Genomic DNA, 16,716 nt, shown 5'->3' on the forward strand with positions numbered 1-16,716 from the left:
TTGCTTTCAGTAATACTTTTGATTCATGCATCAGAATTTGTCAATTTGACAATACCAGATAGCACTGATTGGACCATTACCATGTCTACAGTTAATTTTACCTGAAGCTCTTTCAAAAACAAAGTTGAAATGTACACAGGCCCCATTCTGAACCTCAAATGTTAAGGCAGCTTTAAAGAAATGCAAGTGCAAAAGGTGAACACTTTTACTGATTTCCAATGAGCACAATAGTATACTGGGAAGGATGACATGTAGTGAAACAAAATGGAATATAATTTAAAAAAAGGTGCTACTGTTTTCCCTTTGGTTAATATGCGTTTAGTTTTTTTCCACATGAGCACAATTGTAGCAGTTAGCATAAACTCTACCATACTTTGTCTAGAGTTGGTGAAATTAATCCTCAAGGCAAAATGCCAAAGAAATCTGTGGTATGAAAGCATTTGATCAAATTGACTCAAAGCATGTTGAATGCACGCTTTGCCAACAGCGGTTTATATTCCATAGTTTGACGTTGAATATGATGTACAACTTTAAAACCATAAGTTGGCCATCGGATCATTATTTTACAGGTAACAAGACTGGTGACACAAGGCTTGTTAGTAATAGCTCATTTATAGCGGCTGAATCTGGAATGTCAAGTAGCTCCATTGAGTCATATTGGGAAAAATGTTTGTACAGTGTACATGTTTTGTCTAGTTGTCAATCCCCTTTCTTACGTAGCTCATGTATTTATTTCAGATCATCTCTTATAACAGTGAGGTAAATCACACAAAATGGTTTGATAAAAAACATTGACATTTATAGAAGAAAAAAAAAGTTTCAAATTTAGATTTAGTGTTCAGTTGAGTCTTGGTTGACCAGATAAAATCTTAGTTGGGGACAACCCTAATATTTTAACACCTTAACACTAAACCCATGCATTAGGATCAACATGAGCACAATGCCTCAACTCTCTCAACAAGTCAATTTCCTGAGAAGATAAATTCCATGGAGCTAAAAGGCAAACAAGAAGCCCCTTAGTGTAAAGAGGATTGTGCAGTGTGATGTCAAATAGTGATGAATTGTATAGTGATGAATTGTATAGCGATAATAGAAGTCTTTCAAGTTGGCCTTTTATCATCCAGAGTTTGAGGGTTTCATATCACCTCCAAATTTAGATATACTTTCTGCATTGATAAATTGACAGACATACACTAAATGGTCAACTGGGCCAGCAGTGAATGCTGTGCTCAGTGAAGGAAAGCCTTTAATCTCTTCCCCATGACCCACATGAAATCCTGAGAACCACTTGTGTTGGCAGAGTGCCGGGTGTTCAGCTCAGTGCCCCACCCACATCTTGACCCCTTCTGCTCAAACATGTTAATATTAGGGCTGTCAAAGTTAACACGTTAATAACGCGTTCACGCAATCTCACTTTAACGCGACAAAAAAATTGTGCTGTTAACACAGATTTCTTTTTGACCCTGGGAATCGCCTGTTGTCACATGACTTCGACTGCCAACGGTAGCTGAATGATGGACAGAGGGCTTTTAGATGGAAAGTTCAATTTCAAGAAGTAGCGAGACGGCTCGGTTGACAAAACTAAGGCTGTGTGTACTGATTGTCATGCTGAGTTTAGTTATCACCGGAGTACTTCCAGCCTAAACTATTGCATGCAAGCAAAGCACATAGCTAGCAGCAGCAGCGTTAGCACTGTAGCAAAAGCAGCAGCAGCAGCATTCGCTCCTGTAACAAATGGCAGACAACAAAAGAAGCGAGCAGCTGACTGAGTTTAACAAAATAGAAACTGTCTTGTTCAATATTAAGGTCAATCCGTGGTTGCACAAGTATCTGAAGTATGTTTGAGTGAGATTTGAATATTATGGAGCAGGATATTGTAGTAGGCTATCAGACAACATGTCTTAAATGTATTTTATTTTCCAGAAGTCTAATTTTGTAGGTGTTTATTATAGCTACAGCAGTATAGTTTGTGAGTGAATAAAACTCCCACACAATTTAAGTTGTGTTCCATCTGAACTTCTTATATGGACATGATCATCCAGTTAGGCCTATTTGAAGTTTTTAAGTACACCCTTTTTTTTTTTTTTTTTTTCATTTATTGGGGTAAAATGTAAAAAGTTTAAATAGTTTGTGATTAATTGCGATTAATCATGTGAAATAATGCGATTAAATATTTGAATCGGATGACAACCCTCGTTAATATGCATCAACCGTAGAGCTGGAGGTTTACACCCAATTCTGAAGCACCAAAGCATCAAAACAGAAAGGGGGAAAGGACAAATGAAACATTTGTATGGAGGTAAAATGTCAAGTGACTCAAAATACTTTATTCGAACATCAAACCACACAGACACCAATCATTGAATGGAATTGGTGAACACTTGACGTTTGTTGAATTGTTTCCAACACGCTCTTGGCTTCAAGACATGTTGGCTGGAATAGTTACCCAAGCACCTATATATGTGATACATTTGAATGAGTAAGGAATAACCAAAAAGGTTCAGTAGCTAAGAGTTGGCATTGGTAGGCATAAATGTGAGGAACTGCATAAGCCCCTGAGGCAAAATCTCAAGTGAGAACTTGTTGCCCCTTGAAACAGCAAGCCAGTCATTGAGGACCTGCATTACATCCAGGGGGACTGCTCTGGGATCACTGTGTAAAAGGCCAGCAGCAGAATAGCCTGACTGGCCCCCTTTGAATGTGATCCACATTTTCGATAGCAACAAGGTGCGCGCTTACCTTTCTAAAGGCGCCCCCAGTCTGTGCATACGCACCACCTGAAAGAGAAAGTTCACATTTAACACAGTTATTGGAAAGCTTGTAACAGAGGGGGTAACTTGGAACAAATGTTCCCAGTAGATCACCTCAGCATGGCTGCTGAGGAGACCAACTGGGATGAGATTCACTTCATGGTCAATTCCATAGCAAGTCAGGAACTGAGTCTCCTAAAAGCCTTGGTAAATGACCAAATTAGCACTGACAAACATCCAAGGGGGAAAACAGCTGGACCATCTTACTCTTGGTGGGGCTACAGTTCCTCTTGAAACCGTTCAACAACTCCCAATTACGGGCATACCTGTAAGTGGAGGACATTGAAAAAAAGACTCCCTTTCATGACATGCAATATTAGAGCCATTTTAAAGACTTCCATTTGAAGCTCATTATAAGGGTATGATAAGGTGCACGACTCAGTACAATACTTTTTGTGGGTAGTACAAAGTACTTTTAGCTCGACCAGGGGTGGGCAATCCTGGAAAGGGTGATTACCCGGCTTCCACAGAGCTTGATAACAACCCATTCATTTGAAACAGGTGTGCTGGAGCAGGGAAACATCTAAAACATGCAGGACAGTGGCCCCTGAGGACCAGGTTTGCCCACCCCTAAGCTTGACTATCAAATCAGAGGTCAGAACAGACAGAAATTATGTAACAGGCATGTAACAGAGCCCTGTGACAACACCAGCTCTGCACATGGCTGAAAGGGTTGGGTATGCCGGACACTTCCAACCCTGGGGCAACCATAATCCACAAATGGCAACTAGTTAAAGAGCAGTTCAGTGTGAAGCAGTTAAGCTACGTGCTAGGCGTGTCTCTGCACAAATACCAGGGATACAGCCACAAGATGGCACAGATCCCAACAATGCCAGATACAGAGTTAATATTGCACCGTTTAATGAACAGACCAGCTTGTGGTGAGGTAGCTGACTACAGATACCATACAGTGCTGATGTCAAATTGTTCTTGAACAGAGTTATGAACAGACCAGAGGGAGAAGCCACTGGATGCAGACATCATAGTGTTACTTTTAAAAGGGACATTTACCACAACACAAATTTCAGCTTGCATCAAGGAGGATTACACAAATAATGTGACAGCTTTACTCACCAACAGGTAGACTGTGCTGGAGAGCCATCTAGTGCTCATTATTAGACCTACACCTGAGCAAAGAAAAGGGGTATATGAAACAAGTGAGACAGGCCACAATAACAGCTGTTATAGGAGCATTTTGAACTGTTGTTCTGCAGTAATATCCCACACAGCTAATGGCAGTAGCCATGAGGGTAAAACAAAACCACAGGTATATTCTATTACGCATTTCCAACGACTAGGCCCAACTGAGAAAGGTCTGTCAGTATAGGCCTCAGTAAAACACTGGAATGTTGATATGTTGTCAAGAATGACTCAAGTTGATCAATTTACACCATGCAACAAACCGTAGCATGTGAATTCATCCAAGAGTATGCCCTTCAGCCAAACAAATCTGTAATAGGATAACTTTTATATCACACGCACACACAATTCGTTTGGGGTAAAACTCAGCTGCCAAGCTCTGTGTTCAGAAAGGCACATATCATTCACAGCTCAGAGCAGTTGAACATTTTAGCCAGTCATCATTACATGATCGTAAAAAATACACATTATAAAGTTGCTTACCTGGCTGTGTTTTGCCACATCTGCACACACCATCACCCTTAAAAAATACAAATGGTCAACCACTTAAAGTTTGAGGCCGTTTTAATGTAACAGTCCAAGTGCATGTTCAGTCTCATAAGTAACACTGCTGCTGAAAGCACAGCAATGGGTTGCAAGAGAATGGATTGCTCTGAGCACTGCTCCAGCACTCTGGTCCACTATTAGTCAAGACCGGAGCTGTCGCTGTGCTTACAAAGGCTACTGAAAAAAAGCCAAAGCTTAGCATTTTGCCATTTCCATGTGGCTTCCATGTGGACGTTGGTAAATATACATTAGACACAGTAGGTAAATAGCGCAAATGAATTAAATAGCCTTAAAAATGGGGGCGGAACAGCCAACCACAACTCGCATGTCCTAGTTACTTACTGCATTGTAAAGTGTCATGGTTCCCTGTAGTGCATGCGTTTACGCTGCATGAAACTGTCATAAGGCCCGTCTACAATTGCCTGCGAAGTCAAGACACTTCAAACTAGAGAAGGTACAATTTCTGGGGACATTTCTGGGGAAATTGTAGGGTGTGCTTGTTTGTTGGTTGCAGGGGTCCGTATTTAAATTACATTTTACGACTGATATTTCTGTATATTTTATATTAGAATGCATAGCCTACTTATTATTTATAAAGATTACATAGATTCAAAAGCATATTTTTTTCTGCTCATTTACAACTCAAAATACTAAGAGTGAACAGTAGAATGAAATAGTTGTCTTCTCATTTCCCCTGCAAGAGGGAATGGTGATCAGCAACCTCATAATTGAATCAAAACGAATACATTTGGCAGACCGTCCTTGCCGAAGGCAAAGCACACCCAATTAAGACCGCTGACATAAGCGCAACCGTATAAGACAGGAAGATACCATTTGTGAAAACAATTTTACCATTACACTGTAAGGCTGTCAACGAATATTCTAAATTTGAATATATATTCGAATAGTGGTTAAAAAACGAATTTCGCGGCAGCGCGTCTGTCTACTTTGCGGGTGGTCGCGTAACTGCTGACAGTTGACTTGCGTGGAAGATGTCAGAAAGTGCAGAACCCAGCTTGACCGTAGCAGAGAAAGCGATTGTAAACCCAAAAAATCTAAAGAGTCAGTTGCTGGTAAACTTGTTGAGTCTACAGCTAAAGTAGTGTGTAAACTATGTAAACTGGAATTATCTTACCATCCAACAACTAGCAACTTGAGGCTACATTCATGTTTACCACAGCACAGCTCGCTCGGATTGTTCAATGTCGGTTCTATACTGTAAAACTTTAATGTTAATAATATTTGTTTCAATCACTGAATGAATCCTGCCATATTTGGGACAAGAATCGAGACCTTAAATTGCTTGCTCAGAACTCAGCATTTGTTTATTGTTGTCGTTTATTTTACAACGCTATGCGCAGAGAGCGCAACTGTGCGGGCGGGAGAGAGAGAGAAAGAGTGCGTGTGTGCGAGCGAGAGGCCAAGGTCTGCGATCTTGGCCATTAGTTCATTTACTTATTTTTGTGTAGGTAATTTGTCAAATATGTTTAAAGGGGCAATTGGCTGCAAAACCGATTTTACCTTGTCATAGTTGAATAACGACAGTTCGGTGGGTAAAATGAACATACCGTGAATATCAAAGTCCATTGACACCTCTTTCCTATTCAAATCTCAAAAAGAAATGTTTTGGCTGTAAAACGCTAGCTTTTCAACAAAGCCACCGGTCCTATAGGACCGGGGATCGCCCTCTTATTGGCTCTGGTCTGTATGTTTGTCACGCCCCAGAATTTACATCCAGACCAGCCCGAGGTAGCGTCTATCTCCGATACTAGTTTAGCTGCGCGCTGCTCTGTGTAAGCTACTTATAAGGAATTACAAAGAAGAACGTTTTGAATTATAACAAGGATATTGAAAATGGACCACGGTCGTAAATGCTGTGTTCCATGCAGGGAAGGCTAACACTCACAGTCTTCCCAAGGAGCCAAACATTCAACAGGCATGGCTACTGTTGTCTTACGGGAAGATCCCGGCGAAGTTCAATTACAGACCTCTTAAAATGGGAAAACGTCTGTGCCACATACGGGATGGTATTCACACAGGGATTGGCTCTAATTTGAGTGACAGGTCGATTCACCAATTGAAAAACTCATCTGGGAATTTTGATTTTTGTAAGGGGAGTGGCGAGATTTTACTGTCGCCGTTTGGCTTCCTAAAAAGCAGTAGAATTCCAAGTTTTTCTAAACCGCGTCGCGTACAGCATTACAGTGAACGACACTGGTTTAAAACTACTGTTATATAAAGACAATTGTACCCATGAATTGTTTACTATTAAATATAATGTCATAATAAATCATAAAAGGTTCGTCGATATGTGAGGCATGTTTATTATTTTAAGATTGAAAATGGATGTATCACAGACCACTATCGTATGTCGTTCAACAGAGGCTAATTACGCTAACGACTCTGTCATCAAACAAAAATTGATTGTTGTTTTCGAAAGTAAATGTACTAATAATATCAGCGTACATCGTATTGTACATTAAATCTCACAATTGTGTTTTTTATCACAATGTTAAATGAGCAATACGTTCAATTTTGCATTTGTTGACGCTTGGAACCCTCCGTTGTGATTACATTGAGAGCAGAATGTTTGTCCTCCCTACGATCAGTTTCTCCTCCACCTTGAAACCTAGAAAGCTAGAAATGTTTGCCATGGTTGCTACATTACGAGAAACAAGAAAACACTCCGATTGGTCATCACTAGCGAAAATCGCTCCTCATTTGCATAAAGTTGAGAAAATCTCAACTCTGTCGCGTTGCTAACCACAATGCACCACGCAAGTGATTCGCCTGGATTCATAGAAAATGAATGGAAAACATGTTGTCGCTCGTATCGTGCTGCTGCAGTGTGAACGTGTAGCCGGTGTGTGGTGAAACTCACAGAGTTCGACTCCCGGTGGGAGCGGACGGTTGCCCCCGTGCGCTAATAAGTGCTCAGTTGGTAGTCACAGAACCCAACCATTCTCGTGACGTCACAGACATGACGATTCAAAGATGGCTGCGCCCAGTAGTTAAATTAAATAAATAAAGTTTAAAACGTTTTTATTAACAAATGGAACATTGGGAGTCGTCCCAATGATTCTCCCCGCAGTTTTTACCACCCGTTGGAGTGCCTGCTGTTCAGCCTTAGTGCTGCTGGAGAACCACACTAAGAATGCCATGCCATGAACATAATAACGTTCATTAATTTTTTTTAAAATCTGCTTTAAAATAACGGAAATAAACTCTAGAAAAACCGTCATGTATATGTGCAACCATTTGTAAAACTGGCTACAGCAAGGCAGGCGAACTGTAGATAATCAAGCCCTTTCTCCTTGTGCTTATTCAGCTCATGTAAATCAGCGATCAGCTAATGTTCCCTTTTGTGCTTTGTTGGTATCTGCGAGCACATTTCCCGGCAACTTTTATGGACATAAACAAATAAATGGGGTGCTAGTTTACCCATTTTAGATTGGTTTCAAAGTTTGCAAAAATCAGGAAAAAAGATTCTATGAAAAAGCTAGTAGAATGAGCCAGGTTCGAGAATTGAACAAAAATTATTGGGGGAAATAGATTTGGATATGTTGACTGGCGTTAATAGAATGAAAACGACCGGATGAGTCGGGTAGAAAATCAGAAATGCAATACCACCTACATCCACCGGGGCCGTTGCCTCAAGCCGAGGGGTGGGCGTCTGGTTACAGTCAAATATAAAGAGTATAGAGGCACTTGAATGTAAGATGTTTAAGATGATGATTAAGAATGTAAGATCAACATACCAGGCTTGGATAGCTTTATTTTACCAAACATTTACTTAGAAATGTATTTGTGCAATTTTATCTGTAAAAAGTATAGGTTACTTGGTTTATCCTAGGCTCATTGTCTTTTTAATACTGACTAAGAAATGTTTTACCAAAATGATTACTCTTTTTTTAATAATAGTTTAACACGTTATTTCGGTAGAGACAATAAGTATATGGCAATACAATATTGATAATTTTGTTTGTTGATATGGCTATTTGTTGGAGTGACGTTTTACTGGATTCACAGTCCAAACTGGCGGATGTGTAGGACTATTGCTGAGCGCAGATGTTGCAATGGGACATTCAATTGAGCGCCTCTTGTCTTATATGCTCTTTGGTAATATCTTAGATACCCCACCCTGCTAAATAAGGTGTGCCTTGACTGCGTGATGCGCTAACGTCTCAGGGTCTCCTGCATGAACCAGCTCCGCCCGATTGTCTTAATTTCTGCATTGTTATTTACTTCTTTTAAAACTACTGTATTTTGTAGAGTTGGGCACCTCATTGGTTATAGGCACCAGTCACCTACTCAATTATGCTATTATTCCACTTACATGGTGGGACCAGTCTCACCGACATAAAATTGAGTGAACAAGCTACCAAAATACACTATAAAGGCAGGAATCTGTGTGTGTGTTTGTGGCTTATGATCCTGTGAACTGGGCAGTATACCTTATGAGGTTGAAAATCGGCAGGTGTATTGCACAGGTTTCAAGGACATGGTCTGTCGTGTGTGAGAAATAAATATGTTCTCCGCCATGTTAAGCGGCACTACGTAATGATTCTGCAAAACACCTGCTGGATTTCAACTTTATACAGGGCTCTGTTTCAAGAAAATCGAGCCACAGACACACAGATTTCTGCCTTTATAATTAGACTTGTGCAGTGCCTGTGTCCATGATAAACTGGCTCGTTGTTCCAACAGGGTCATATTTCATAATGCTAACTTAATTGAAAAGTAGTGGCAGAGAAATGATAAAAAATGCATAATGTCTAGACCACAAAACCTGCTTATAAAGCATCACAAGACTCAAGAAATACCTCTATTACATATGTCAAAAGACAAAAACACAGTTTCAGTGTTTCCAGCAAGCTTCTTTAATAATATTTTTTACATTTTCAGTTGTGTGGTGTCGAACAATCCCCTTCATTTTAACAATAGATCAGTCAAATGTAAATCTCTCAACTAAAATAACTATTAATGTTTTCAACAGAGCCAGAGACCATTTTAATAATAGTACTCATAATAATATAAAATATAATAACGTCTAGACAAAAATAATAAAAATACAGATTACAATAATATTTAAGGTATACCTTGCAGTCTTTAAATTTACATTTTTTAGTAGTTTCTGTTAAAATGATACATGATTGTTTGATGTAGAAAGCAAAAGAAAAAACATGGAAATGTGTAGATTGCTCTTTCTTTAAGAGATGCAGTGTTGGTCATAATTATACAATTTTTACATTTAAAATAGTCCATACAAGTTATTTTAAAGGTTTTATGTGGTCTTTTCAGCTTTTTTTGTAAGTTACTTATTTATCATCCAAGAATCCATGACACAACTTCATAAGCTCACACAGTCTTTTGGCTACGGCGTACGTTGGAGTAAAAGTAATATATTTGTTGTGCCTTGCAGTCATTTCTCAATCCAACCATGAAATTGCAGAAGTCCTGTGCTCATACCCCAAAAGCTTAATGGTGAGTGAAGAGTTCCCCAGTAGTTTTTATCTAATAGATGGTGTACAGTAACTGTTTTGAGTTTCAAAAAAGGTAAACCAGAATGTTACAGTAACTGCTTTCGGAGGGGGGTGGGTTTGGAGGGGGTGCATGGGGAAGTGATGGGGCTATTAGGAATGGATGAATACTACATGACAACAAAGTTAATCACAGGAATGACAATTATGTCCTCATGTATTTCTGCTTTGTCAAAAGCTTGTGAGATAGCAGGTGTCCTCTTAAGTAAATCTGAGGATATACAGCCCTGCACCCATAAAGTGGGTATGTTTATTTTCTCCATCATCTCATCACTGACGGCATATCACTGAAATATTTTTACAGCACTTTTCATTCCTGCATAAGTCTTGTCCATATTTCCATCAAAACAGAAATGTGAACAGTGGTGAAAAATTCAAACTCTAGCCTTTTTAAATAACCTCTATGACTGCACAATGAAGGAAGGCATATACATTCGCATCAAACTGTTTTAAATCAATAGCTATAATTTATGATAAGGAACTGACTACATTTTCACTACTTTCTGAGGGCTGATCAAGGCCTTGTGCTTATCTACTTGAAGTCTATCTAACAAAGCTTACGGGCTGGTAATTCAGACCTTGATGTTTAACCTCAAAAGGATTGTATAAAGATCCACTGCCAACAGTCAATTACCAGGATCAGGTTTAGTTGTTAGTGTTGTAGACTAAGTTTAAGGTCCAAAAGCTTACCTTCTATCTGGCAAAAATGGGAACAATCTGTGGTCAGATTTCAATTTGGACAGACCTAAATGGCTGAACCCTTAAATGTATGCAACTGTCCTCGGAATCATCAGCACACTTCTCATATTGCGTCACAACTACTTATTTTGTGTATTGTACTCTATGGAGGTGTATCAATGTAAAACCACTCTCAAACAGATGGAGGGTGTAATGGAGATTCTGGATCAGACAACACTGAACATCCCCCATATAGAGGGACACAATTCTCACTTTTAACCAGAACCAAATTCTCACAAGCAACAGGAAGATACTACTTAGATCAGACGCAGTGGACACAAATAAATCAGTGGTGAGGATTTCCCTGTCTAGTAATATCCATGCTCGCTGGAAAAGTTGTATGGTGGGCCATGCAATCTGAGTGGCACTTTTCATAATTTCCATTTGGTTTTCTGGTGATTCAAGTTGACCATTACAGTGGAGTGTTTGGAAGTACAATGGTCCTGGGATGAAGCTGTGGAGGTTGAGGTCTTCCCTGATTGCCATGTGTGCCGGCTTGTCTACTTGCTAACTTTGCTGCTATTTCCAGGCTCCGCTGTCGGCCACTGCAGCATGAGGGGATGAGGAGAAAAAAGGAGGTGGGGGGCATCCAGAGGAAATCAGGCGCTGTCTCCCCCTCCCTCTGACACTCCTCTGTCCTTGAGAAGTGGAGGGGAAGAGGAGTGCCATCATCACTAACTCTGATCTGGAGAGAGACACAGGGAATTAAAAAAATAGGAGAGAGAGTTAGTGACGGTAAAAAGCAGAATCTTCTAGCTCTGAAGCCGATGAAGTAGTGATGACATCAAAATATATGAAACCATGTAGGAACCAGTGTTGGGTAACGCGTTACTGTAATTAAACTACTTATCCACTGAAAAACTAAAGTAAGGGATTACTGTTCTTTTTTAGGTAATTTAATTACAGTTACTTGTAATGTACTTGCGTTACTTACCTACTGTAAATTAGTCAAACAGTTCTGTATAATAATAATAATAATAAAAAATAATAATATTGAATTAAAATCTAAATGTATAGTTATAGGGTAAAAGTGAACGCTACCTCTTTAAAATCGTTAGCTGTAGTGCAGTTGCACGGGAGATGCAAGTTTTTGCTGCATAAGTGCGGGCTCTAGCGGTTTGAAGTGGAAGATTTTGGACTCGGCGGAAGCAAGAAGCTCTAGCTGTTTTACCAAATGGAAATATTCCAAGTACTTTACCATTTTGTCACAGGTTAACAAGAACATTAATGTCAAGTGCAAGCTATGTCCTGGGGAGAAAAAAACGATACGCGGCTGCGGCTAGCACAAGTAACCTACTGAAGCACCTCACAAGGCAGCATCGACAAACAGTTTTGAGTGATCCATGTTCATCAGAATTAGAAAGGGTTTTAATCGCCATGAAAGTTTGCACAGACTAGGAATATACTTTAGCATCGACAGATAACACCTCATCAACACCTGTTAAGCAGGCAAAACTTGATTTTACATTGCCAGTGCAGAAAGATTCTGAAGGTGAGCTTTAAAAAAAATATTGCTAACCAGATTGACCATAAGACTTGAAACTGTAATTTCTTTCATAATAAAAAAAATAAAAAAAGGTTTGTACTTTTGACAGGATTCGACCCACCACCCTTCACATATCAGCTCTGTGTCTCATCCTACTAAGCCATTCACAGACTTAGACATTAAATCATTCAGTTTTTGTGTCAGACATAATAAGATATTCCTCCAATGGCACCCATTGTCAGATTTGGTTGAAGTTCAAACAGCTGTAATTTTGTCCAATTTATATATAGGACATAAAAACGGGACAACGGGATGACTGGGTTGCTGCTGTAGAGAACAGCTTACTCGTGCTTTAAAAAGGTTGCTTGGGGTGCCAAAACTTGTCATGTAAGGGAATTTCAAATCATGCCTAGCAGCGTTTGCGATGTGTCCTGGCTTAGGTTCCTGAAATGAAGGCTGAACAATCAATATACTTCATTCGAGCTAATTCGGTTGTGAATCTGACACAACCATGCGTAGACTCCAAGTAGCTAGCTACTGTTGTAAACCTGGCTTGTTTTGCAGTGGTTTACACAGTCTCACTAAACAGATGATTGGAGTGTTGTTATGGGCTCAAATAAACACTCATTGCTATGTTGTACAACCGGAGGATTGACCGGAAGACTAGAAACCAATCTGTCAAAAAAAGGTTTTGCCTTTGACTGGTTTTGAACCTACAACCCTTCATTTACCAGCACAACATCTCATCGAATTGAGCCATTGCCAGATCTGGACTCTTCCATGTTCAGTCATCAACTGGATAATAAAATAAGATGTTTCTCCAATGGCATGCATTGTCAGATTTGGTCCAAGCTCAAACAGCTTTAATTCAGTCATATTTTAACATATCAAGGTGAAGGTTTGCAAGGTACTTCAGGGTGATGTCATCTTAAAGCCTATTAGGTTTGAATAACCATCATTCAAAATGACATTTGATTTAGTGACACAAACTTATTGAGGCAATGTGTACATTTACACAAATACACCCCTTTCACCCATTTTGTATTTGATTCAACTGTCTTAAGTAAAACATTTAAATATGTCAATGATAGATATCTGCACAAAATTTCAAGTCAATTTGACCTTTTTTGTAGGAGATCTATTTTGAAGGTTTTCCCAATTTATCACTGTACAGGAAAATCCATCATGGTGGACCTTATGGGTCCTTGAGGCTTTTTTGTTCCTCATGAAAAATGAGGCATGCACACCTCAGAAGAATTGGAGCGGAAATGCCATCCCTTTGTAAATCGGACTTTAGGGCGTGGCCTGTGGCGCTCCCTACAGTCAAATGTGGCCCATATTTGGTGTGGGGGTACCCACTCGGATGTAGTATCACAGGACAAGGACTCCATAGCAATTGCGCAACAATTAAGTCACAGCAAGCTGTTGCACTCATGCAACACACCAAGTTTGGTTGAAATATCTGTTTGCGTTCAAGAGTACTCAGTGTTCAAATGTTTTTTTTTTCTGGTATTAAACGACAGGCCTTCTCTGCTCCTCGTGGGAACAAAGGAACCGAAGTTTGGTGATGATCGGACACATTTTTGCTGAGTTATGCTCTCACGTGTCTTTGCCTTCGATCAGCTCTACCGAACAAACGGTTTTGAAAATTGAAAATCCATCCGACACCTTTGTAAAGCTTGGTCTGAAGATCATCTGTGCCAAATTTAGTAAACATTGGACAACATTTGGGACATGCAAAAGGTTTTTACACTTTTCCATTAAATCCAAATTGGCAGCCAATTCGGTTGTTATGAAATATTATCGATGGTCAAGCTTGATATCTCACAAGACATCAACAGACAAATAAATTACTTTATTAAGGTAAACACTTCAACAGTTATTAGCCTAAACACGTTTTTGCTTCCTGCCACGCCCCCCTTTTAGTCACATGACACAATCTTTGGAGCACATACTCAAAATAAGGTTCTGAGGCGGCGTACCAAATTTGGTGTCACTTCCTAAAAGAACTGTTGAGATATGACTTCACTTCCTGTTTGGTGGCTTTTCTGCTGAATTTGATTGGCTGTCACGGATAAACGGTTGTGAAAATCAATATTTTCTACCATAACATTTTGTGAGACTTGGTCTGAAGAGCATATCTGGTAATTTTGAAGAAGATTCGACAAAAATTGTAGGAGGAGTAGGCTTTCAAAGGTTTTTGATAAAACCGGAAATAGCAGAAAATCTATATAACTGGAAATTTACCCCATAGGGTGTGTTGAACTCGTCTTGATCCATGGAATCCAATGGTACCTCAATTTTGAAAATGGGTTTAACGACTTTGACCCGTTGGTGGCGCTAGAGTGCCAAAGTATGGGACATGAAACTTTGTGAATTGGACCAGGGGACTGTCCCTAATGAGTGTGCCAAATTTCAAAACTTTCGACAAAGCGCTTCTCGGGCCTGCCATAGACACCCAGTCCTAAGAATAAATATAGCTGCAAGCAGCAATGGAGGGGCCAAGCAGTCCAGAGCAGGACAAGGCCTCCATAGCACTTGTGCAACAATTAAGTCACAGCAACCTGTTGCACTCATGCAACACACCAAGTTTGGTTGAAATATCTGTTTGCGTTCAAGAGTGCTGAATGTTCATAGTGTTTTTTCTGGTGAATCACCAGAGGCCTTTGTAGGAAACTTCTCCCTATAATTGGACCACCCATGCTTAGTATTATTAATGAATCTATTGTAACTGGAAAAGTCCCTGACGATTTCAAACAAGCTATTATTAAGCCCCTTCTTAAAAAACCAAACCTGGATCCAGGTTGTTTTAGCAACTACAGGCCAATTTCAAATTTGCCATTTCTCTCCAGTCTGGATTTTGTCTTCACCACAGCACTGAAACTGAATTAGCAGTTTCAATGATCTCTTATTAGCCTCTGACGCGGGCTCTATCTCTGTTCTGGTTCTTCTAGACCTAAGAGCAGCATTTGACACTGTGGATCATGAGATTCTCCTGGAACGTATGGAGACCTATGTTGGGATTTCTGGTACTTCACTTCAGTGGTTTAGATCCTATCTATCTGATAGATCACAATATGTCCACTATGATCGCTGCTCATCCAGGAGCTCCACAGTAAAATACGGAGTACCACAGGGTTCAGTTCTAGGCCCTCTGTTTTTTTCACTCTATATGTTGCCTTTAGGAAACATAATTAGAAGCTCTGGGGTAAATTTTCACTGTTATGCAGATGATACTCAGCTATACATGTCCATAAAGCCTGGAGAATTTCCACATGCTATGGAAAAATGTGTTTCCGGGTTGAGAACTTGGATGACAGCAAATTTCCTTCTTCTTAATTCGGATAAAACCGAGGTTCAAATTTTCGGCCCTAAAAAATACAAAAATAATTTATCCAATCTGACCTTAGACTTAGACAGCGTCAAAGTATCTCAAAGCCAGCTGGTAAAAATTTAGGAGTCACATTGGACCCAGACCTTTTGTTTGAGTACCATATTAAACAAATCACCAGAACCGCATTTTTCCATCTATGTAATATTGCCAAAATACGAAAATTCCTCTCAAAGGATGATGCTGAAAAACGAATACATGCTTTTGTTACGTCCCGGTTGGACTACTGCAATGTGTTGTTCTCTGGCCTCCCAATTACCTACTTGAAAAATTTACAGCGGGTACAAAATGCTGCTGCTAGACTATTGACAAAAACAAGAAAGTTTGATCATACAACACTTACTCTTATCTCTTTACACTGGCTCCCTATCCAAGCCAGAGCTGATTTCAAAGTTTTACTACTAACTTACAAATCTCTGCATGAATTGGCACCACTGTACCTCTCCGGTCTCCTTGCACCCTATTGCCCCGCAAGGACTCTAAGATCTCAATATGCCGGCTATCTGGTAATACCCAAAATTAAGAAAAAAAACTGCTGGAGGTAGGGCGTTCTCATATAGAGCACCTCTTCTCTGGAACAAATTACCTGTCTCAATTAAGGAGGCTGATACCGTTTCGACATTTAAAACTAGATTAAAAACTTTCTTGTTTAGTCAATTCTATGATTGTTCAAGGTAATTATGTGTGTACTTTGTAAACCTGGGGTGTGTGTTTGCCTATGTGTGTATCACATGTAACTTTGAAATTGTAATTTTAGCTTATGATCACACTGCCCATTTAGATGTTACAAATAAAGTAAACCTGTTATTGTATATTGTTACTGTTATAGTTCCGTTGATGTATATTGTTATTGTTATAGTTTACTAGTTGGAGACAACGGGGGACTGGTTGTTTTCATCCTTATTCGTATAAATATAACCTATTTTAGAGTTGTTTCCCCCGGAACAGATTTCATGCAGCAGATTTTCATCTGCTTTCATTCCAAATGAGGGGGGCTGTCGCTGTCTTGGTGTGTGGGGCTGCATCAAATACCCTCTTAGCTTTGTTAAATTGCTGCACTAGTCC

General features: G+C 39.7%; 1 protein-coding gene, 1 long non-coding RNA gene and 2 other non-coding genes across 6 annotated transcripts in view; all 4 read right to left on the bottom strand.

The window, feature by feature from the left end:
* Positions 1-2,315: 2,315 nt before the first annotated feature.
* LOC146288753 (uncharacterized) lies at positions 2,316-7,437 on the bottom strand. The gene is made up of 6 exons (XR_014755249.1): positions 7,378-7,437; positions 4,434-4,470; positions 3,885-3,937; positions 3,018-3,076; positions 2,740-2,777; positions 2,316-2,454 (listed from the first exon to the last, which is right to left on the bottom strand). It is a non-coding gene; the product is annotated as an uncharacterized LOC146288753 (long non-coding RNA).
* On the bottom strand, positions 3,584-3,725 carry LOC146288754 (small nucleolar RNA SNORA8). Its single transcript, XR_014758191.1, has one exon. It is a non-coding gene; the product is annotated as a small nucleolar RNA SNORA8 (small nucleolar RNA).
* LOC146288755 (small nucleolar RNA SNORA18) lies at positions 4,012-4,145 on the bottom strand. Its single transcript, XR_014758190.1, has one exon. It is a non-coding gene; the product is annotated as a small nucleolar RNA SNORA18 (small nucleolar RNA).
* A 1,915-nt stretch (positions 7,438-9,352) lies between the features above and the next one.
* arhgef12b (Rho guanine nucleotide exchange factor (GEF) 12b) overlaps positions 9,353-16,716 on the bottom strand; it is a 122,634-nt gene continuing 115,270 nt past the window's right edge. For all 3 annotated transcript variants that reach the window (XM_084698164.1, XM_084698163.1, XM_084698162.1), the window contains one exon: positions 9,353-11,459. In XM_084698164.1, the coding sequence (XP_084554290.1) occupies positions 11,449-11,459 (11 nt within the window). In that variant the 3' untranslated portion in view covers positions 9,353-11,448. The remainder of the gene's footprint in view (positions 11,460-16,716) is intronic.

Source organism: Hypomesus nipponensis, chromosome 5, assembly GCF_054491055.1.
Source record: "Hypomesus nipponensis isolate SF chromosome 5, ASM5449105v1, whole genome shotgun sequence".
In the NCBI taxonomy this organism is placed as follows: Eukaryota; Metazoa; Chordata; class Actinopteri; order Osmeriformes; family Osmeridae; genus Hypomesus; species Hypomesus nipponensis.